Consider the following 22,411-nt stretch of genomic DNA (forward strand, 5'->3'; position numbering starts at 1 on the left):
TTTTTTGGCAAGTCTGCTGTAAAAGATCTCTTTAAAGTGTTCAAAAACAAAGATGTTACTTTGAGGACTAAGATGTGCCTAACCAAAGCCATTTTATTTTCAGTCGCCTCATATACATGCAAAATCTGGACATTGTATAAGGAAGACTGAAGAAGAATTGATGCCTTTTGTTATGGTGTGGGTGAAGAATATTGAATGTATCATGGGCTGCCAGAAGAACGAACAGATCTGTCTTGGAAGAAGTACATCCAGAATGCTGCTTAGAAGCATGGATGGTGAGACTTTATCTCATGTACTCTGGATATGTTATCAGGAGGGACCAGTCCCTGGGAGGACCCGCAATGAGGTGGATTGACACAGTGGCTGCAACAATGGGCTCAACCATAGCAACGATTGTCAGGATTGCACAGGACCAGGCAGCATCTCATTCTGTTATTCATACGTGGGGTCACTGTGAGTCGGTACCAACTCCACAGCAGCTAAAAACAACAACATTTACTGGGGATTACCACTGACAGGTGGGAGGGGAACATGGGGAGTTATTGCTTAATTGGTACTGAGTTTCTGTTAAGGATGATGAAAAAATTAGGAAGCAGGTAGTGGTGATGATGGTACATGGTGAACATAGTGAATGTCACTGAACTGTACACGTAAAAGTGGCAAATGTTTTGTTGTGTCTGTCTTGCCTGTTTTGTTTCATGTATTTTAAGAAAAAAAAAACTTGAAGAGTAAACCAAAGAAGTCATCTAACTTAAGGAATGAGGGGTGGCATGCATAAAGCGGGTCTCTAGGCTGTGCCCCCTGGGCATTCTGCTTCCCAATGTGAGTGCAAGAGGCATATTTGTGTGTCTGAGTCCCCAGTTACTTCAATGGCTGGTGGCATGTGTAGCGAGATTCACTGCCACCATTTTATCTGATCGTTTACAAAACAATAGTTCAGCTGGCAGAGCAGGGGTGAAGGGAGGAAAGAGCTATGGAGCTGAGAAGCCAGCCTCATACCACAGCCCCAGGGCTTACAGGTCATCAGTTTAACTCCCTGAAGCCTCGGGTCTTTGGCTGCAAGGTGAGTCCAGTAGCATGTAACTCTTCCTGCCCAGTTCTTGGCACTCCACTAATGTCAGCCTCCTAACCTCCCTTTTTAAAATACAAATATTATGAAATGTTCCAGCTGAAATTCATTCTCCCCGATTTGAAGGATACAGTTAGCTCACTCAGATGAAAAACATTATCAGGTTTGACAGTATGATATATAGTTTATATACAGTTTATTGTTCAAATCTAGCCGTCTCCTAGCAGAATCTTATTAAGAAATATTTATGGAGTACTCGCCAGACATTAAGGAAGTACAGTGGTTAAGCACTCGGCTGCTAACCAAAAGGTCAGCGATTCGAACCCACCAGCCTCTCCACGGGAGAAAGATGTGACAGTCTGCTTCCATAAAGATCACAGCCTTGGAAACCCTATGGGGCACTTCTCCTATAGGCTCACTCTCAGTCGGAATCGACACAACAGCAACGGGATTTACTAGGCATTAAGATGTATCTTTACGACAAAGTCTATTTTCTTGAAGTTTGTGTTCTTGTGGTGGGTGAGAGACCTATAAACTTGAAAATAAAATACCAGTGACAGTGAATGATGAGAGTGGGGGCCATACCTTTGATGAGGTGAAGTTTAAGCCGATACCCGCATATTGATGAAGAGCCAGCTACACGAGGACCTGGAGAAAGAGATTGAGGGCAGGGAGAGCTAGTACCAAAGTTCTGAGGAGGGCGTGAGCTGCATGTTGTAGGAATGGAAGTGTCAGTGACTGGTGCACCCTGAGAGTTGGGTGGGCATGTCTCTTAGAATCTTCCTTGTAGACTTTGGATTTTATTCTAATTATGTTTTAGAAACCATAAGATGGAACATTATCTGATTTATGTTTTTAAATGATCATGTTAGCCCCTGGTCATAGAAGACTGTGGGAAGACAGCTAGGTGATGAAGCCACGAGGAATGATGCGGAAATCTAAGGTGGGAGGCATGGAAACCAATTGCTATTGAGTCAATTCCAACTCATGGTGACCCTGTGTGTGTCAGAGTAGAGCTGTGCCCCATAGGGTGTTCAGTAGCTGATTTCTCAGGAGTAGATCTCCAGCCTTTTGGTTAGCAGTGGAGCGTGTTAACAATATGCACCACATAGGGGCTCCAGGAGCCACAGAGGTAGTGAGAAAAATCAGAGTGGGGATTGTTGTGTGGTGTCCTGTCAGTTTCGACTCAGTGACCCCATGTGATAGAGTAGAACTACCCTATAGGGTCTTCTTTGCTATTATAATCTTTTTTTGTGCTTTAGATGAAAGTTTACAGAGTAAATTAGCTTCTCATTCTACAGTTTATGCACAAATTGTTTTGTAACATTGGTTGGAATCCCCGCGATGTGTCAACACTCCCATCTCCACACCAGGTTCCCCGTTTCCATTCGTCCTGTTTTCCTGTCCTTTCCTGCCTTCTCGTCTTTGCTTTTGGGCAGGTGTTGCCCATTTGGTCTCGTGTAAATGATTGAACTAAGAAGCACATTCCTCACGTGTGTTATTGTTTGTTTTATGGACCTGTCTAATCTTTGGTTGAAGGGCGGACTTTGGAAGGGACTTCAGTTCTGAGTTAAAAGGGTATCCAGGGATCATAATCTCAGGGTTCTTCTAGTCTCTGTCAGACCAGTAGGTCTGGTCTTTTTTTGTGTGTGTGTGAATTTGGACTTTGTTCTACATTTTTCTCCCGCTCTGTCCAGGGCCCTCTATTGTGATTCCTGTCAGAGCGGTTGATGTTGGTAGCTGGGCATTATCTTGTTGTTCTGGGCTCAGGCTGGTGCAGGCTGTGGCACTTGTAGTCCATTAGTGCTTTGGACTAATATTTCTCTTGTATCTTTGATTTTTTCATTCTCCTTTGCTCCAGATGGGATGGGACCAGTAGACGTACCTTAGATGGCCGCTCGCAAGCCTTTAAGACCCCAGACACTACTCACCAAAGTAGGATGTAGAACTTTTTTTTTATGAACTGCGTTAGGCCAGTTGACCTAGATGTCCCCCGATATGATGATCCCCAACCCTCATCTTGGCTGTAATCTTTATGGAAGCAGATTGCCAGGTCTTCTTCCCATGAAGCCACTAGGGGCCCTAGAGTGGGAATATATTTTGTAATTAAAGCAGAGATCTGCCAGATACAAGGAGTGCAGGAAGAGGAATGGGAAGATTCTGGTTTTGACCTGAAGGACCTGGTAGATGGTATTGTCTGTGAATCATTTTAAACTGGGAGATAATGAGGCCACTACTGGCTCTTTGAAGTCCCAGGGCATTGCACATGCTTAACATGATCGGCTGCTAACCGAAAGGTTGAAGATTTCAAATCCACTCGGGGATGCCTCAGAAGAAAGGCCTGGTGATCTGCTTTCAAAAAGCAGCTATTAAGAACTCTATGGAACATGACATGGGGGTGTCGTCTGTTGAAATCCACTAGACAGTAACTGGTGTGGTGGTGAATGGCTCTTCAGGGCGAAGGTGAGTAAGCGTAGGGTTGCTTCCTATGGAATATTGCTTACCTGGGTGGGGGCTGGGGCATGAGATGCTGAGGGGCCTGTTTGCTACAGACAGTAGATGGGCAGTTGGGGGAGGGAGGAAGCCGTCTGGTGTAGGAGTAATTGAGACAGGCTCTTCTGCGACTCACTGCAGCGGGAGGTAGTCCTGGTAAGGGTCGAGACCACATGGGGTGAACCATGGAGGGGACAGCTGGAGCTAGAGGCCATGGGATTAAACAACTGACATTGTCTGGGAGGATCTCAAGGAAATGTCCTCCAGCATCAGCCACGGGCAGGTGGTGTGCTTGACTACATGGAGGGCCATGCAAACCTTAGGCTTCCAGACCGAGGCCATTCTGGAGGGCTCCATCAATGGGCTGAGTGGGCCACAGCTCCCCCAGGCAGCTGACCAGCTTTGCTTTGGGAGATTCAAGAAGACAACTTACGTTAATCATGGTTGCTGTGGCAAGGAGGGCATACAGTCCTGTTGTGGGTGGGTTGTTGTTAGGTGCCGTCAAGTTAGTTCCAACTCATAGCGACCATATATGCAACAGAACAAAATACTGCCCGGTCCTGTGCCATCCTGACAGTTGTTATGCTTGAGCCCATTGTTGGCAGCCTCTGTGTCAGTTCATCTCGTTGAGAGTCTTCCTGTTTTTTGCTGACCACTCTACTTTACCAAGCATGATGTCCTTCTCCAGGGACTGGTCCCTCCAGATAACATGTCCAAAGTACGTGAGACAAAGTCTTGCCATCCTGACTTCTTAGGAGCATTCTGGCTGTACTTCTTCCAAGATGGATTTATTCGTTCTTCTAGCAGTCCATAGTATATTCAGTATTCTTCACCAACATCATAATTCAAAGGCATCAATTCTTCTTCATTCTTCCTTATTCATTGCCCAGCTTTCGCATGCATGTTACGTGATTGAAAATACCATGGCTTGGGTCAGGCACACCTTAGTCTTTAAGGTGGCATCTTTGCTTTTTAACACTTTAAAGAGGTCTTTTGCAGCAGATTTGCCCAATGCAATATGTTTGATTTCTTGACTGTTGCTTGTATGGGTGTTGATTGTGGATCCAAGTAAAATGAAATCGTTGACAATTTCAATCTTTTCTCCGTTTATCATGGTGTTGCTTATTGGTCCAGTTGTGAGGATTTTTGTTTTCTTTATTTTGAGATGTAATCCATACTGAAGGCTGTAGTCTTTGATCTTCACCAGTAGGTGCTTCAAGTCTTCACTTTCAGCAAGCAAGGTTATGTTGTTTGCCTATCTCGGGTTGTTAATGAGTCTTCCTCCAGTCCTGATGCCGCATTCTTCATATAGTCCAGTTTTGGATTATTTGCCCAGCATACAGATTGAATAAATATGGTGAAAGTTCGAAGGACTGCTTCTTGGTCTATGTACAGGTTTCTCATGAGCACAATTAAGTGTTCTGGAATCCCCGTTCTTCGCAATGTTACCCATAATTTGTTACGATCCACACAGTCGGATGCCTTTGCACAGTCAGTAAAGCAGGTATATATCTGTCTTTCGACTAGGATCCATCTGACATCAGCAGTGATATCCTTCGTTCCACATCCTCTTCTGAATCTGGCTTGAATTTCTAATAGTTCCCTGTCAATCTGCTGCTGCAACTGCTTTTGAAAAAGCTTAAGCAAAATTTTACTTGTGTGTGATATTAATGATATTGTTCAATAATGTCCTCATTCAGTTGGATCACCTTTCTTTGGAATGGGCACAAATATGGGTCCCTTCCAGGTGATTGGCCAGGTTGCTGTCCTCCAAATTTCTTTCTTGGCAAAGACAAGTGAACACTTCCAGCGCTGCATCCATTTATTGAAACTTCTCAATTGATATTCCGTCAATTCCTGGAGACTTGTTTTTCACGAATGCCTTCAGTGCAACTTGGACCTCTTCCTGCAGTACCACCGGTTCTTGATTATGTGCTACCTCCTGAAATGGTTGAATGTCGACCAATTCTTCTCGGTACAGCAACTTAGTGTATTCCATCTTCTTTTGGTGCTTCCTTGGAAACCCTGGTGGCATAGTGGTTAAGAGCTACAGCTGCTAACCAAAAAGTTGGCAGTTGAATCCAGCAGGTGCTCCTTGGAAGCTCTATGGGGCAGTTCTACTCTGTCCTATAGGGTCGCTATGAGTCAGAATTGACTCGACGGCAACAGGTTTGTTTGTTTGTTTGTTTTCTTTTTTCCTGCATCGTTGATTATTTTCACCATAGAATCCTTCAGTATTGCAACTCAACTCTTGAATTTTTTCGTCCGTTCTTTCAGCTTGAGAAATGCTGAGTTGTTCTTCCCTTTTGGTTTTCTATCTCCAGATCTTTGCATGTCATTATAATACTTTGTCTTTTCGAGCTACCCTTTGAAATCTTCTGTTCAGCTCTTTTACTTCATCATTTTTCCTGTTGCTTTAGGTGCTTGACGTTCAAGGGCAAGTTTCAGAATCTCTTCTGACATCCATTTTGGTCTTTTCTTTCTTTCCTGTCTTTTTAATGACCTCCTGCTGCTTCGTGTATGATATCCCTGATGTCATTCCACAGCTCATCTGCTCTTTGGTCATTAGTGTTCAGTGTGTCAGATCTTTTCCTGAGATGGTCTCTAAATTCAGGTAGGATATACTCAAGGTCATATTTTGGCTCTGTGAACTTGCTCTAATTTTCTTTAGCTTCAACTTAAACTTGCATATGAGCAGCTGATGGTCTGTTCTGCAGTCGGCCCTTGGCCTTGTTTTGTCTGATAATATTGAGCTTTTTCATCATCTGTTTCCACAGATGTAGTCAATTTGATTCCTGTGTATTCTGTCTGGTGAGGTCCACCTATATAGTCACTGTTTATGTTGGTGAAAAAAGGTATTTGCAATGAAGAAGTGATTGGTCTTGCAAAATTCTATCATTCGATCTCAGGCATTGTTTGTATCACCAAGGCCATATCTTCCAGTCGCCGATCCTTCTCGTGTCCAGCTTTGCATTCCAGTCACCAGTAATTATCAATACATCCTGACTGCACATTCCATCAATTTCAGACTGCAGAAGTTGGTAAAAATCTTCAGTTTCTTCATCTTTGGCCTTAGTGGTTGGTGCGTAAACTTTAATAATAGTCATATTAACTGGTCTTCCTTGTAGATGTATTGATATTGTCCTATTGCTGACAGCATTGTACTTCAGGATAGATCTTGAAATGTTCTTTTTGACGATGAATGCAACGCCATTCCTCTTCAGGTTGTCATTCCTGGCCTAGTAGACCATATGATTGTCTGATTCAGAATGGCCAGTACCGGTCCATTTCAGCTCACCAGTGCCTAGAATATCGATGTTTACGTGTTCCGTTTCATTTTTGACAATTTCCAATTTTCCTAGATTCATACTTCGTAATTCCTATTACTAATGGATGTTTGCAGCTGTTTCTTCTCATTTTGAGTCATGCCACATCAGCAAACGAAGGTCCCGAAAGCTTGACTCCATCCACATCATTAAGGTCGACTCTACTTTGAGGAGGCAGCTCTTTCCCAGTCGTCTGTTGAGTGCCTTCCAACCTGAGGGGCTCATTTTCTGGCACTATATCTGTGTTCCACTGCTGTTCATAATGGTTTCACTGGCTAATTCTTTTCAGAAGTAGACCGCCGGGTCCTTCTTCCTAGTCTGTCTTAGTCTGGAAGCTCAGCTGAAACCTGGCTACCACAGGTGACGCTGCTGGTATTTGAATACTGGTGGCATAGCTTCCAGCATCACAACAACACGCAAGCCCCGACAGCACATCAAACCGACAGAAGCATGGAGACCACAAATTTAGTGGATTAGAAAACAACACAAATTTATTCTCTTTATTCTGGACGTCAGAAGTCTGAAATGAGTCTTACAGGGCTAAAACCAAGGTATTAGTAGAGCTCGATCGTTCTGGAGACTAACAGGGAGAATCTATTTCCTTTTCTTTTCCAGGTTCTAGAGCCTGTCCCTATTCCTTGGCTTACAACCCGCATCACATGCCTTACTCCCCTGATTCCATGGTCACATCTTCCGCCATTGACCTTCTTGCTCTCCCTCTTATAAGGACCCTGTGGTTACATTTAGGACCCATTCTCATAATCCAGGATAATCTGCCCATCTCAGGATGCTTAATCTCATAAAGCAACATTCACAGGTTCCAGGGATTAGGATGTGGATAAGTATATCTTGGGGTAGGGGCATTATTCAGCCTACCATACTCAGTTAGCCCAGATTTTAGAAATTTATGATCCAGGCCCTATAGCAGTGGTGCTTAATTTGGGAGGTACTCATCATACTGGTTAAGAGGGAAAGGCCTGGGTTCCTGTTCCATCTTTGCTCCATATGATTTGCTCTTGGACAAGTTAATTTTTGTGCTGCTTTTTCCTTGTGTGTAAAATGGGAATAAATAATACAGTGTCTATCTTTTGGTAGTTGTGATGATCAAAGAAGGTAAGGCCACTGAAGCACTTAGCATAGTGCCTGTGACACATAAGAGCTCAAACAGTTACTTTATTACAAAGGCAGGTTCTAAGTTGACTCTTTAAGTGGCTCTAGGAGGTGAGGACAAAATTGGGCATTGGAGGTGCCTGGGTGTTTCATCCCAGCTGTACTTTGTCATGGTGCCAGCAGGTGGCGACATCGGCCACATCTTGACACTGCAGACCTTCATCTGCAGCAGGAAACGGTTAAGAGGTCCAGTTCTCTGGTGTGGCAGTACTCAGTTGTGACACTTGTCCTTATCCTTTGCAAGATAGGGGTTTTCATAAACAGCTAGAGTCAGTTAGGTGACTGGATGGCCTCGCCTGCAGGTCTTTCAAGTGCCAGAGACACCATCCTGGCTTTCACTGGTGAGCAGTACCACACATTCGTCCCTGAAGGCTGAGATGCCAGTTACCTAATGCAGGACTTTCGTGCAGCCAGGGTGGTGTGGACTGAAGGTTGGGACTGTGAGAGTGGGCTCAGGAGGACACCTGGTTAACAGCTCTTAACCACTTCTGTGATTCTGGGCTCGGTTGCCTAAGCTGAGAGGGTAGTTCCAAAACAAACTCTGGTATAAACAAGTCTGAGGGTCCAGTGTGAAATCCAGAATCTGAGATGGCATGGCCCAGGGAACATCCAGAAGCAACCAAGAGAAAGTGGTAATAGGTCAGAAAGCCAAAGATTTCAGGAGAAGCAGAATCCCCAGCACTAGGCTGAGAGTAATTTCAGAGTCAACAGTTCAGTTCCATGGTCCGGGGTGAGAACATGGGCTGAACACTTTATTAGCCTCCACAGGATCTGTGGTGCTTCAGAGGTACATGAAATGAAGGATAAAATGGAGAAGCCAGACTAGAGGTTTTTAAAAAAAAAAAAAGTTGCTATCAAATCAGCTCCAAAGCATGGTGACCCCATGTGTATCAGAGTAGAACTGTGCTCCATAGTGTTTTCAGTGGCTAATTTTTGAGAAACAGGTGGCCAGGCCTTTCTTGAACCTCCATCCTTTTCGGTTAGAAGTTAAATGTGTTAACCATTTATACCACCCAGAGAGAAGGGTTACGATTGCATAAAATGGTGATTGATTTTTTAAATTTGTGTTAATATGTTGTAATTTAAATATATTGACTTAAGCAAACACTTCTGTTGATTTGATAACTGTTTAATATTGGGTAGTCTATACCTGTAATGTTAAATTCTAACAAGATAGGAGATAAATGTACGGTTGATGTAGCCTGCTGTGGTTTCAGTAATGTACCACAAGGTGGCACCAACTTCAAAAACTGGTTTCGCCGCTTAAGGAAATTGTGAGTATACGTTGCAAGCTCCAGATCGTGTAAAGTTGTGAACAAAGAGATACCCTAATGGGAGAAAGCTTTGTGATGTCAAGTCGTTGCCCTTGGAAGCATTTGAACTATGTATACTTTTTGAGTCTACTTTATAGAATTAAAATGTTAAAGCTAGAAGGATCCATCGGGTTTCCCCATTCCCTTATTTTCAAGTTAGTGGGAGATTTACAGAGGCTCTAATTCTGTTTTTAGAAGTGAAACCATTCTCAAAAGGGAGGTATAAGAGGAGTATGCTGTTTCCAATACAAAAACAGCTCTAAATTACATAAAATAATCTTCAGTAAAATCTCACTAAATTTCCCTTATTTTTGTATTTTGTTGATTTTTTTTTTCCCAAGAAATGTAAGGGCCAAAGAGATTAACTGTTTTCTCACATATTAGTATAAATCAGCTTCTATAATCTGATCTGCAAAATATTTAATTTAGATGATCAGTTAATTCTTAATTGTGAAGTTTTTTTGTCAAGGAGATACTTTTATTTAGTAGAAATTCTACTCATGATAATAAAGTTAAAGCTTTCTATTAGAAAAAATGCTCAGGTTACTTTCCATTAGTCTTGTCCTCCCATTAGCCTGTCACTGACTACTTAAATACACTTCCTCTTTCAGGAAGTATCAGCCCAAGGAAACCTTCCTATTAATGTCACTTACATAGTTCTTAGTTTTAACAGTTGATTTAGTACTTCATTATCTTTGTGATTGTTTTTGTTTTTCTTAGTCATTGAATTTAATTAAATCCTAGAGAGTACACTGTCTCCTCAATCAATGACATGGTTAGGTTCCAAAGACCAGGTCGTTATGTGAAATTGGTGTTATGCGAAAATGGAGGATGACCACATCAGATCACAAAATGGAGGATAATTAACATCATTACATAACTGCCAAACCACTGAGAATCATGGTCCAGCCAAATTGACACATAACCTTAACCATCACAGCCAGTGTTAGTCTCACCTCAGCATTCATTACTGCCAGATGTACGTCATTAATGTGCAAAATAGTTAGGTAGTAGTTTTTTTACTGTTGTCGTAAATGCAAAATTTTGTATAATGAGATAGTGAGGAGAAGGTGTAGTACCAAGTTTCTTTGATTCGAATTAGTTCCTGAAGACAAAGACTATAGAGTTAATCTCTAGAAAATGCAATAGAACACTTGAATTAAAAAAATAAAAATTAGACTAACTTTGAATGACATATATATGTATGTATGTGTATACACGTATGTATGTGTGTATAGGTGGCACAAATGGTTTGCACTCGACAGCTAACCTAAAGATTGGCAGGTTGAACCTATCCAGCATTACTGAGGAAGAAAAAGCCTGACAGTCTCCTTCTGTTAATATTACAGCCAAGAAAACTCTGTGGCACCATTCTTTGCACACCAGGGCGTTGCCACGAGTCAGAATGGACTTGACAGCAGCAAACAACAGCAATGTATACACATACATACATACGTGTATGAATGACAGCTTGATTTCATATATGTGGGGGGGGGCTAACCTTTCACGATATTCCAACTCCTGCCTTTGTTTCGTTTCCAGTTCTATGATTCTGTGATTCTAGTGGCATGAGGAAGAAAAATTTCTGTTTCTTTTTCAAATAGGTTAATGAGGAGAAAATGAGCCCTCGTGGCACAGTGATTAAGCGCTCAGCTGCTAATCGAAAGGTCGACGGTTAGAACCCTTCAGCGGCTCCGCAGGAAAGAAGACCTGAGAATCTGCTCCCGTAAAGATTACAGCCTAGGAAACCCCATGGGGCAGTTCTACTCTGTCATACAGGGTCGCTATGAGTTGCAGTCAGCTTGGCACACAACAGTGAGGACAAATGGTTACCAAATGGCTCTAAGATTTTATATCAGCAGTCTTCTGAACATTTTTTATTACGTAGCCCATTTGGTAGAAAAAATAAAGTTGTTAATAAAATACTTTCTAGAACCATATTTGCCTCTTTTTAGGTTTGATTTTTCTAACTTCAGCTCAAGTACCTTTTCTGTGCTTATTTATAATTCACACAGTCAGAAATAAATGTGATATAGTCCAAAGAGGTAACCCATGCTTTGGTTATTTCTGGAATGTAGAAGACCTTCAAGTATTTGTTGAATGAGTGAATGTTTTTCAGTAATTTTCAGATTTTTTAAATAACTGGAGCTTAGCAGGAGTTGAGAAGAGCAATATGAGCACGAGTAAATGCATTTGCCTGAAATAATGTCTTTGTTTCTGATGAAAAATGACCAAATGTGTTATCTTTATTTTTCTCCCCCTTTCTCTCCCTTAGATTGGAATAATTGGTGGAACAGGCCTGGATGACCCAGAAATTTTAGAAGGAAGAACCGAAAAATACGTGGATACTCCATTTGGCAAGGTTAATATCCAATTCATGGAGACATGTCAGCTTTTTTCTTACTCCTTGCTGGCTTGGTTTTTAAGTTAAACAATAAAGAATTGCTTTGTCTTGGCAGTCCGGGTCTGCGGGCCCCAGGTGGGAAGGGCCAGGAGTCCTACCTCTGGATTCTATCAGCTGAGCTGGTTTCTGAGGGAGGCCTTGAACCTTGCTGTGTTGACAACATGGCTTGGGCATGCACAAATAACTTTCGATTTATGTATTTCTAGAAGCCAGATACTCATTTTAGACATAGCAGCTGTACTCTTCTGGCCTCCCCCATTCAAATCAGCTTACCTCTGTTTTAGGCCTTTGGGTCACCCAGTGCTAATTCAGGGGATAGTCTGATGACTAAAGGGAGGAAGTATCATTACCAAGAGGAGCCCTGGTGGTGCAGTGGTTAAGCGCTTGGCTGCTTACTGAAAGGCTGGCAGTTCGTACCCACCAGTCATTCCACAGGAGAAAGATGTGGCTGTCTGCTTCTGTAGAGATTACAGCCTTGGAAACCCTATGGGGCAGTTCTGCTCTGTCCTCTAAGGTCGCTGTGAGTTGGAATTGACTCACCGGCAGTGGGTTTTATCATTACAAAGCGGCGTTTTTTTAGTGAGCCCTGGCCCAAAGGAGGATTATCTTAGGGATCTGGAACACAATTGATGTTGTAAATGTATGACTAAACTGGAAATAAAATATCCCTCCTTTTTTCGTTGAGACCATTATTCTCGAAGCCCCTGTGTCACCCAGCCTGGACCCAGGTGGGGTGTCTGCCTTCTCCTAATTCCATATTACTACCTCCAAACATCACACTTCCTCTGATCCTCCTGTGAACATCCCCATATCTGACCATCCCAACCACACCGCCCTTTTCCCTGTCTCCTTAGACGGACCTTGGGTCCTCCAAGTCCTGCAGTCAGCTTGGCCAGCTTCTTACCTCCTCATTTCTTAACCTCCTTCAGTTCCAAGGGCCTTTTTCCACTCCCTCAAGTCATTACATGGCCATCTCGGACCTAGTTAAGACAAGCAAACAGGTCCAGTGCTGATTTCTTAAATCCCATGAAGCTTCTGTCCTTTCTGCCTTTCACTTGCACACCTGTTTTTGAACCTGCCAAAGACTATCCCAGATCCTTGAGGTGCCTGCTACAAATAGATGTGACTAAATAGTACCTACCCAGGCACCCAAGGCAGACTTCAGAGTTCTGTTGATGGCTGTGCCTCCAGAGGGCTCAGCACATATTTATTGAATGATTAAGCTGATCACTCAAATCTAGACTTCTTTTACTTCTCTAAGGTAAATCCTCTTGTGGATGAACAGTTCAAATGGCAGCTTTTTAATTGTGTGTATATATACACGTGGAGTCCCTGGGTGGCAAACAGTTAAGAGCTCGGCCACTAACTGAAGGTCGACCTTTCGAATCCACCCAGAGGCTCCTCAGAAGAAAGACCTGGCGATCTACTTCTGAAAGATCACAGCCATTGAAAACCCTATGGACCACAGTTCTGTTGTAACACATGAGGTTGCTGTGAGCTGGAATAGACTCCGTGGCAACTGGTTTGGTTTTGGGGGGTGTGTGTGTGTATATTTGGTATGTGTGTATATATATATATTTATATATAATGTTTTAAAATCATTAAGTTGAAATCATTTCTCTTTATGTGTAGCCATCCGATGCCTTAATTTTGGGGAAGATAAAAAATGTTGATTGTGTCCTTCTTGCAAGGTACGATATTTTAAGCTTCTTGAATGTTACTACTAAATGCGAATTTATATTTCCCTTAGTTTCTGAAAAGAGTAATGATGTAAAGGTTTATGTGTTGTTGAAGTCACCTGGCTACACCACTGATGGCGCTGGAGTTACGCTGACTTTGGATGCCAGAGATCTCGTTTCTGTTAGATTGGGAAAGTGGTCACAACAGGCCAGTAGATGTGATGAGTTCGACTAAGCTTGAGGCTCTGGTTTCAGTTCAAACTGTGAAAGGAAATGTTTTCTTCTGTTCATTTTTTTTTTTCCGTCTGATTATCAATATCATGAAAGACGATGGTTCAACTATGACCCCTTGCGTAGTGCTAGTTGCATCTACAGAGGCTGTGGGTTTAGGGTCTCCAAAGTAGGCTGCTGATAGTGTCCATACCCTTGATTCTTTGATGAGGCTAGTGCTCGTTTTATAGAGATTTGTATTCTGCTAATGATGCAGTTGTTTTCAGACCTTTTTGTCTTCCATTTACTATGTTTCCTTTGCCCTGGGGTTCTTCCATTAAAATCTTTTCTCTAGCTCACTGTCTTTGATTCCTTGCCCCAGTCTTGGTTTCTCTCAAGTGAAAAACGCATTCTAAATTTAGGTAGTCTTTATTTAAAAAAAAAAAAAAAAAGGACAAAATAATTTTTATCACATAGTTAGAAATTAGTCAAATTACATGTGTTAGTTTTCTGTTGCTGCGTAACAAGTTACCACAGATGTAGCTGTGTAAAACAAGATACATGTATTCCCTCACAGTTTCCGTGAGTCAGGAGTCTGGGCACAGCTTAGCTAGGTCTTCTGCTCAGGTCTCACAAGGCTGCACAGGGTGCATCTGGAGCTTGAGGTTCTCTGCCAAGTTCATGCTGTTGTTGGCAGAATTTAGTTCCTTGCGGTTGTAGGCCTGAGGCCGTCAGCTCCTGGAGCCACCCGCAGTTCCCTACTGTGTGGCCCTCTCCATCGGCAGTTGACGACATCATAGCAACAGCTGGTTTCTTCAAGACGAGCAGGAGAGTGTAAGCTGCCAAGTGGAGCCCACTCATGGGAGGGCCATTCCAGCACCTGTCATATTCCATTGGTTGGAATCAAGTCTCAGTTCCACCCACACTCAAGGGGGAGATTATATAGGGTGTAAACATGGGACCACCCTAGCGTCTATTTGCCACTCTGCATTTTTAAAGTATAAGTGACTCTTCTGAATCCAGTAAAACTAAATTGTAGTTTTAGATGGTCACGTGGGGTGGATTTCAGGAAATTAGTTGGTCTGTGGTCATTGCTGGAGAATCACTTAATTTTTCCAGATTGTAGGAGAAAACGAGGAGCCCTGATGGCACAGTGGGTAAAGCACTCGGCTGTTAACCAAAAGGGTGGCAGTTAGAACCCACCAGCCACTCTGTGGAAGAAAGATGCTGCTTCTGTAAATATTACAGTGTTGGAAGTCCTATGGGACAGTTCTCCTCTATCCTGTTGGGGCACTATGAGTTGAAATTGACTCGATGGGTTTGGGTTTGCGTCTGGTGGGAGAAAACAGTGGGTGGTGTGGCCCGTGGTGTTTTATGCTCCTGCGAACTGAAGTGAACTGAAATGTGTTGAGCTGTGAAATGTTTGACCCTCTAATGCAGTGGTTATTAGCTACCTTTAATTTTTTAATTTCTTTTGAAAGATCTCATCAGAGTTTTAGAGTCCAGCCTCAGGAAAATACATATCCTTTCTGAGCATTCATGGACCCCTGCCAGCTTCTTCTGACAATTAGTTCTTTTCTGAGTGTTTTTAATGCCCTGAGCACTCATCTGCCTGTTCTACTCTCCATCCCAGGCATGGGAGGCAGCACACCATCATGCCTTCAAAGGTCAACTACCAGGCGAACATCTGGGCACTGAAGGAGGAGGGTTGTACACATGTCATAGTGACCACGGCTTGCGGCTCCCTGAGGGAGGAGATTCAGCCCGGTGATATCATCATTATTGATCAGTTCATCGACAGGTGAGCAAGCTCTGTACACGGTCCGGGCTGTTGTAAGATCATTCCCTAGGTAGTTGTCATGGATTGAATTGTGTCCCCCCAAAATACCTGTCAACTTGGCTGGGTCATGATTCTCCCAGTGTTGTATGATTGTGTACTGTTTTGTAATCTGATGTGATTTCCTTATGTGTTGTAAACTCTATCACTATCATGTAATAAGATGGATTAGCAGCAGTTAGACTGATGAGGTCTGCAAGAGTGGATAGGGTCTTAAGGCAATGTCTTTTGAGATATAAAAGAGTGAAGTGAGCAGAGACACAGGGGAACCTCATACCACCAAGAAAGCAGTGCCGGGAGCAGAGTGCATCCTTTGGATCTGAGATTCCTGCACTGAGATGCTCCCAGACCAAGGGAAGACTTGATACATCACAAGGACCTTCCTCCAGAGCCAACAGAGAGAGAAAGCCTTCCCCTGAAGCTGATGCCCTGAATTTGGACTTGTAGCTTACTGGACTGTGAGAGAATAAACTTTTCTTTGTTAAAGCCATCCACTTGTGGTATTTCTGTTACAGCATCACTAGATGACTAAGACAGTAGTGCAAATGGTTAACGTGCTCAGCTGCTGACTAAAAAGTTGGGGGCTCAAGTTCACCCAGAGGCACCTTGGAAGAAAGGCCTGGCGATCTACTTCTGAAAAATCAGCCATCGAAAATCCTACGTAGCACAGTTCTACTCTTACACATATGGGGTCACCGTGAGTTGGAATTGACTCACCGGCAGCTGGTGAAATATCATTCCCACCCCAGGTGGATGATCTTTGGGAACCTGGGGGAGAGGGGAGGGTGGGGCCACAGACAAGTTTTAAGCTTTTTATTGTGGGAATTTTTAAACATATCCAACATTCAGTGATACCATGAACTCTCAAGTTCCTATTTCTAGCTTCAACAATTATCAATTCATTGCAGTATGTAACTTTAAAAGATAAGATATGAAGCAGACACACATATTAATTAATATTTCTTTAGTAGCTGGGCAATGATCTCCTTTTTCTTAATGTCACATGAACTTGTTTTTTTATAGTTGGTTTGGTCAAATAAAGGTCCAGATGAGATCCGCTCACAGACAGACGGGCCTGATCAGCCTTTTAGTCCAGAAGTTTCCACTTGCTCTTTTCCTTTTTCTTTTTGTCCTGCAAAGCCTCCCCACATTCTAGATTTTTAGGGATCTAAATGTCCCTACATGATTGCATCTCTAAGTGTCACTTATTGCCTTCCTCTTTCCCCTGTAAACTGGTAGTTAGCTCTGGAGGCCTGATCAGAACCAGGTTTGATTTCTAGGCAGCAATACTTCTGCATCCCATCAGGAGGCATGTCACATCTGTTCGTTTCGTTTCTTTTTTTCTTTTTTGAGAGTGTACCAATCTCCCTTTGTTTTTATTTTCACGACGTTAAGCTCAATCAGTTCAGTCGGGTGCCAGGACTTGTTTATTTTTCGATTGCAAATAAGATGTAACATTCCTTTTCCAAAGAGTTAAGCAATAACAGAATGCCGAGCTCTTGCGCCTTTTGAAGTAGTTGAAGAAATCACAAAGGAAGGTGATGATGTCCTGCGTGTGGGACAGGGGCCTCTGCTTTCTACTGCTTGGCCCCATGGTGGGGTAGGGTGGAGTGCCGCGGGGTGTAGACCACTTGAGGACTCTGACCGCTGTCTGCATCCAGTCCATCCTGTTCCTCACAGCTGTCGTCTCTGAGCTTGCTGCACCCTTAGAGAGTTCTAAGGAAGGTTTATTGAGTCCAGTTCTATACGTCTTCTATGGAATGAAACTGCATTAGGTTGAATCATATGAAATTGCTCATTTTGTAGGTCAGAAATGGTTGAGTATCAACAATTTCATGTAGTCCAATCAAATAAATAATAGAAGATAGACTAATGTCAGCGCCCATGGAAGCAGTAGTTAAGAAATCAGACGATGTATTGCATTGGGAAAATGTGCTGTAAAAGACCTCTTTTAAAGTATTAAAAAGCAAAGATGTCACTTTGAGGACTAAGGTGCGCTTGATCCAAACTATGGTGTTTTCAGTCATGTGATATGCATGCGAAAGCTGGAAAATGAATAAGGAAGACCGAAGAAGAATTGACGCCTTTGAATTACGGTGTTGGTGAAGAATATTGAATATACCATGGACTGGCAAAAGAACGAACATATCTGTCTTAGAAGAAGTACAGCCAAAATGCTCCTTAGAGATAAGGATGGCGAGACTTCATCTCACATATTTTGGACATATTATCAGGCAGGACCAGTCCCTGGAGAAGGACATAATGCTTGGTAAAGTACAGTGGCAGCAAAAGAGAGGAAGACCCTCAGTGAGATGGATTGATACAGTAGCTGCAGTGAGCTCAGGCATAACAAAGATTGTCAGGATGGTGCAGGACTAGGCAGTGTTTCATTCTGTTGTACATAGGGTCACTAAGAGTCAGAACCGACTCAACGGCACCTAACAACAACAGACTAAAGTCATATGTGCCTGCCTTTTTGATTGTTATTGATTAGTGGCTGACTTTGTATAATTTATTTTCTTATTTATTATCCATCTTCCTCTCCAGAACCTAAGCTATACGAGGGCAGGGACCTATCTGTCTTACTTTGCCACTCTGACCCTGGCACCTAGAGCAGTGCCTGGACAATGGTTGCTCCACCAGTATTTTTTGAATTATTGAATGAACGTGCTTGTTGCAAGAGAGGCAGGCTGAGGTTGGTGTTCAGAGGACTTTTTGATTGAAGTCCCTATAGTCTTCAGAGTCCCTGTGTTTAGAGGTTAATGACATAAAATGATTGTACTATGATTGTTTTAAAAAGCAGAATGTAAAACTGCATATCCAGAGTGATCCAGCTTTTGTATAGTGTTATATATGAAACTGGAAAGAAAAGTCTGAATTGGGTACTAAGCTTGGGATGAATTTGTTACTTAAATTCTGTAAGTACACATTGCCGCATTTCCCAAATCTTTTCTCACGTGTAGTGAACACAGATGTTCATATACTGGCTCTTCCAAGGAAGCAGTTGGGTCAGAAAGAGGGAGAAGAGGAAGAGATCTGGCCTCCCTCTCATCTTGGCACTCAGCTGTATAGTCTTGGTGGCAAGCAGCTTAATCTTTTGGTGTCTGTTTCCTGTGATGTATGGATAAGCTGCTTCCATAGTGTTCCCATGAAAGTTCAAAATACCCTAGCAAGTGCCTTTTGTTGGAGCATTGGTGGTGCAGTAGTTAAGAGTTTGGCTGCTAACCAAGAGGTCAGCAGTTGGAATCCACCAGCTGCTCCTTAGAAACCCTATCGAGCAGTTCTACTCTGTCCTGTAGGGTTGCTATGAGTCAGAATCAACCTGATGGCAACGGGTTTGGTGTTGGTTTAGCACGTGTTACCTACCCAATAAATGGTGCCAAGTTAGTAAAACGAGAAAAAGTCTGTTAAGAGGAGGACCCCTGGGGAATATCACTTTAGTGTAAGATACACACTTGTTATTCATTGCCGTGGAGTCAGCTTCCACTCATGGTGACTCCAGGTACTACGGAATGAAACACTGCCCAGTTGTACTCCATCTTCGTGATCATTGGAATATTTGAGTCCATTGTTGAGGCCATTGTGTAGTGCCTTCCAACCTAGGGGGCTCATCTTCCAGCACAATACTGGGCAGTATCCTGTTGTGGTCCATATACTTTTCGTTAGCTAATGTTTGGAAGTATATCGCAAGGCCTTTCTTCTAGTCATAGTCTGGAAGCTCTGCTGAAACTTGTCCACCATGAGTGACACCTGGTTTTTGAAATACCAGTGGCGTAGCTTCCAGCATGGTAGCCACATGCAGGCTACTACAGTACAGCAAACTGACAGACGGGTGGTGAGAAATACATAGTAGGTTCCTAAAAATAAGAATGAAATCTCATTAATGATTTTCATATTGATTATATGTTACAATTATAGTATTTTGGATATATTAGGTTAAGTAAGATATCAAAACTGATTTTACCTGTTTCTTTTTACTTTTTTAATGTGGCTACTAGAACATTTTAAATTTCACATGTGGTTCGTGTCGTGTTTCTATTGGATAGCACTTTCTCAATAACAGTGCCGCTGGTGAGCATGTGGTTTTCAGTTCACCAGGCTTAGGCATGAATATGACTCACCATGAGTGTTTGAATGGCTCATAGGAGAAGAAACCAGGACTGTTTGCCTTGTGGGTAATGGCCTCTGTGTGTTGTACTGATGGTGCATTTTGTGGTAATGTCGACCTTAGGCCATTTCTAGGGATTTAAGTCAACACTACTGTGTTGAGGCAGGTGCCTGACACCACCACTTGGTGCTGTCATTGGTCTCTGAATGGTGAGCCATGAGCTAGAGGCTGTTGTTAGCCTAAGGTTCCCAAAGTTGTACCCACAACCCCAGCTGGTTTGACAGAAAGTACAAAGTTTCACAAAGCCACACATGGATTGTAGAACCACAGGGTGCAGGAACACTGGATTAGGAGGTTGCATCTTGCTTCTCTCTGGCCTCGGGCAAATCACTTCACCTCCCTGGGTCTCTGTCCCCTCCTTTCACTGCACTGCTGGTGTGTTCTTCTTCAGGGACTGATCTAGAAACACACACATTTTCCTGTTGGCTATAACTTTGCCAGCACATTGTCTTAGAGAAAATACCCTTGTCCTAAAGTGGTTTTCAAAGTCTAGACAGAGCATTTTAATCTCCCTAACATAAGTTTGTGATAAAGGAAGAGGTGCAATAGAGTAGTATGGCTATTCTTCTATAGATGGCAGAACTACTTTCTCTACCCTTAGTGCCCAGCAGAGGAAAAAAATACCAACCCAGCATATCAGCCATGCCCTGCATACCTGAGTGGTCCTTAAGGCTTAAGAGTGACAGGTGACTCTGATTTTCAGAGTTGTTTTTAAAAACATTAAATTTCTACTCTAAAAATGACAAACGGCCTTGAAGGAATCTTAGAGGTCAGAAGCTCTTTAAGAAAATAAGGTTAAAGACGCCAGCGATTACTGTTTTTTGTGTGTCAGGAACATATTTCCTACTTTTCTTTTTTTCCAATTATATGTTATGTGTTTAAAAGTTCGAAAAACCCAGATAACTTAATAAAATCACCCATAATCCCCAAAACTCCAAGATAAGAGAAAAGGAGGCCATTCCTCTGTGAACATCATTCTTTCTCTCATGCTACATTCAAGCTGTGAAAGTAACGCCTTTCCTCTTGTGAGAAAAGGGGAACGTCACTGACCTGAGACAGCGGGACAACAGACCAGGTGGGGAGGCCTGTGGTGATTCCAGGTATTTTGGGGCATGTGCAGTCAGTTCCATGTCTTCGTTTCGCAAACATGCAAAGGAAAGGACTTTGCTGATGTTTAAAGTGGAAAGAACCATCTTTTCTTTGTGATTGGGGCAGCAGTGGAACGCAAGCTGTATCTTGGTCTGGAACTTGCATACCAGAAGAATGTGTTGCCTTTGCCATTTTCCCATTTTTATTGCACGGTGAGAGGCTTCCTGACTTCTCTCTTGCTCTAGGTCCTGGGCTCCACGTGCAACATTCTTTACAAACCAAAAATTAAAAATGGGAATTCTGCCATATTCACATTTCCTGTGTGGAGTATCTGTGAAATCTGTTGCAGTTACAGTCAGGGAAATACTGAGAACTTGTAGGAAGCTGGTCCTCCATAGGTCTCCTCTGTGCGTTTCACCTCCTGCTGTGTGGGATTTGATTATTCCATTTCTTTTACCTTGTAGAAGGCCCCTATTGCCGGAGCCACAGTTATTTGGCAGTTCGGGGTGAAGAATGGAACTTGTTCCACTTTCAAGCAGTCATTAAATAGTCCATTTGAGCTGGGGAAAGAATTTTTTACTTGACATTTTCTCCTAAGACAGTTGTTGATACCGTTTATACTTTAAAAAGACCTCAAATGGTATACTCTCCGAAATTAATAATTTGAGAGTTCCTTTCCTGTGCGTGTGGGAACCCTGGGTGGCGCAGACAGTTAAGTGCATGGCTGCTAACTGAAAAGCTGGCAGTTCAAATCCACCCAGAGGTACCTTGGAAGGAAGGACTGCCAATATGCTTAAAGAAAAAAATCAGTCATTGAAAACCATGTGGAGCACAGTTCTCCTCTGACACACATGGAGTCGCCAGGAGTTGAACTGGTTTTTCTCCTGTACGTGCAGGACGCATTTGGCTCTCACAGCGTCCCCTGTGGGAACTGAGCAAGGTGCTCTGTGAGTGGGGGAGACAAAAGACCTCATAAGGAGTCAAAGTAGATTCCCCTCCTCAGAATCTGGCTTTGCCATGTGTGACAGGCACGGCACTCTGAAAGCCCAGCCACCTGAAGGTTCTAGTAAGGTTTTCAGGATTGCTTTATATATACCTGCGTTCACCCTGGCATCCTCTCATCCTCCATTTTGTCTGTTTTGCCACTGTTCAGAGAGCAGCTGGAAAGGCTGCCTGTCCCCTCACTTGCTGATTGGTTCCAGCTACTGTTACCTTTCCCCCAGTGGTGACTGTTTTTTCCAAACATGTAAAGATGCATCTCTTATGAGCCCAGCAGGATCATGATTGGTATTTTATGAAACCATCTGCTTGTTGTGTCTCCTCCTGCCTGTGGCTTCACAAGGGCGCCCTGTCAGCCTAACCAGATTCTGAGACGTGACGTAGAGAAGTTCAGAAGCGTGACCGTGCATTCGCTTGGCTTTCGTTTTGTCTTTTTGCCGTCAGCCTTGCAGCTTAGGTGTGACCATCTCCCACCGCCTGTGCCACTCCACTTTTAAGGCTTGACTTTAAAGATAAACTGATGTGAAGGAGTGGCTTCTGGTGAGTTTTGTTTGTTTGTTTTTTAATTATTGTGTTTTTGGTGAAAGTTTACACAGCAAATTAGGATCCATTTAATAATTACAACACGAATTGTTCAGTGGAATTAGTTAACAT

The 22,411-nt window shown here is 42.9% G+C and overlaps 1 protein-coding gene across 5 annotated transcripts in view; it reads left to right on the top strand.

Moving 5' to 3' along the window:
* MTAP (methylthioadenosine phosphorylase) overlaps positions 1–22,411 on the top strand; it is an 81,800-nt gene that overhangs the window by 32,980 nt on the left and 26,409 nt on the right. For all 5 annotated transcript variants that reach the window (XR_002823594.1, XR_002823595.1, XM_023728646.1 and 2 more), the window contains exons 2-4: positions 11,647–11,733; positions 13,408–13,466; positions 15,298–15,465. Coding sequence is in view for 3 of the 5 variants with exons in the window: in XM_023728646.1 (XP_023584414.1) it covers positions 11,647–11,733; positions 13,408–13,466; positions 15,298–15,465 (314 nt within the window). In the remaining 2 variants the exon portion in view is untranslated. The remainder of the gene's footprint in view (positions 1–11,646; positions 11,734–13,407; positions 13,467–15,297; positions 15,466–22,411) is intronic.

Source organism: Trichechus manatus, unplaced genomic scaffold (assembly GCF_000243295.1).
Source record: "Trichechus manatus latirostris isolate Lorelei unplaced genomic scaffold, TriManLat1.0 scaffold00025, whole genome shotgun sequence".
NCBI lineage: Eukaryota > Metazoa > Chordata > Mammalia > Sirenia > Trichechidae > Trichechus > Trichechus manatus.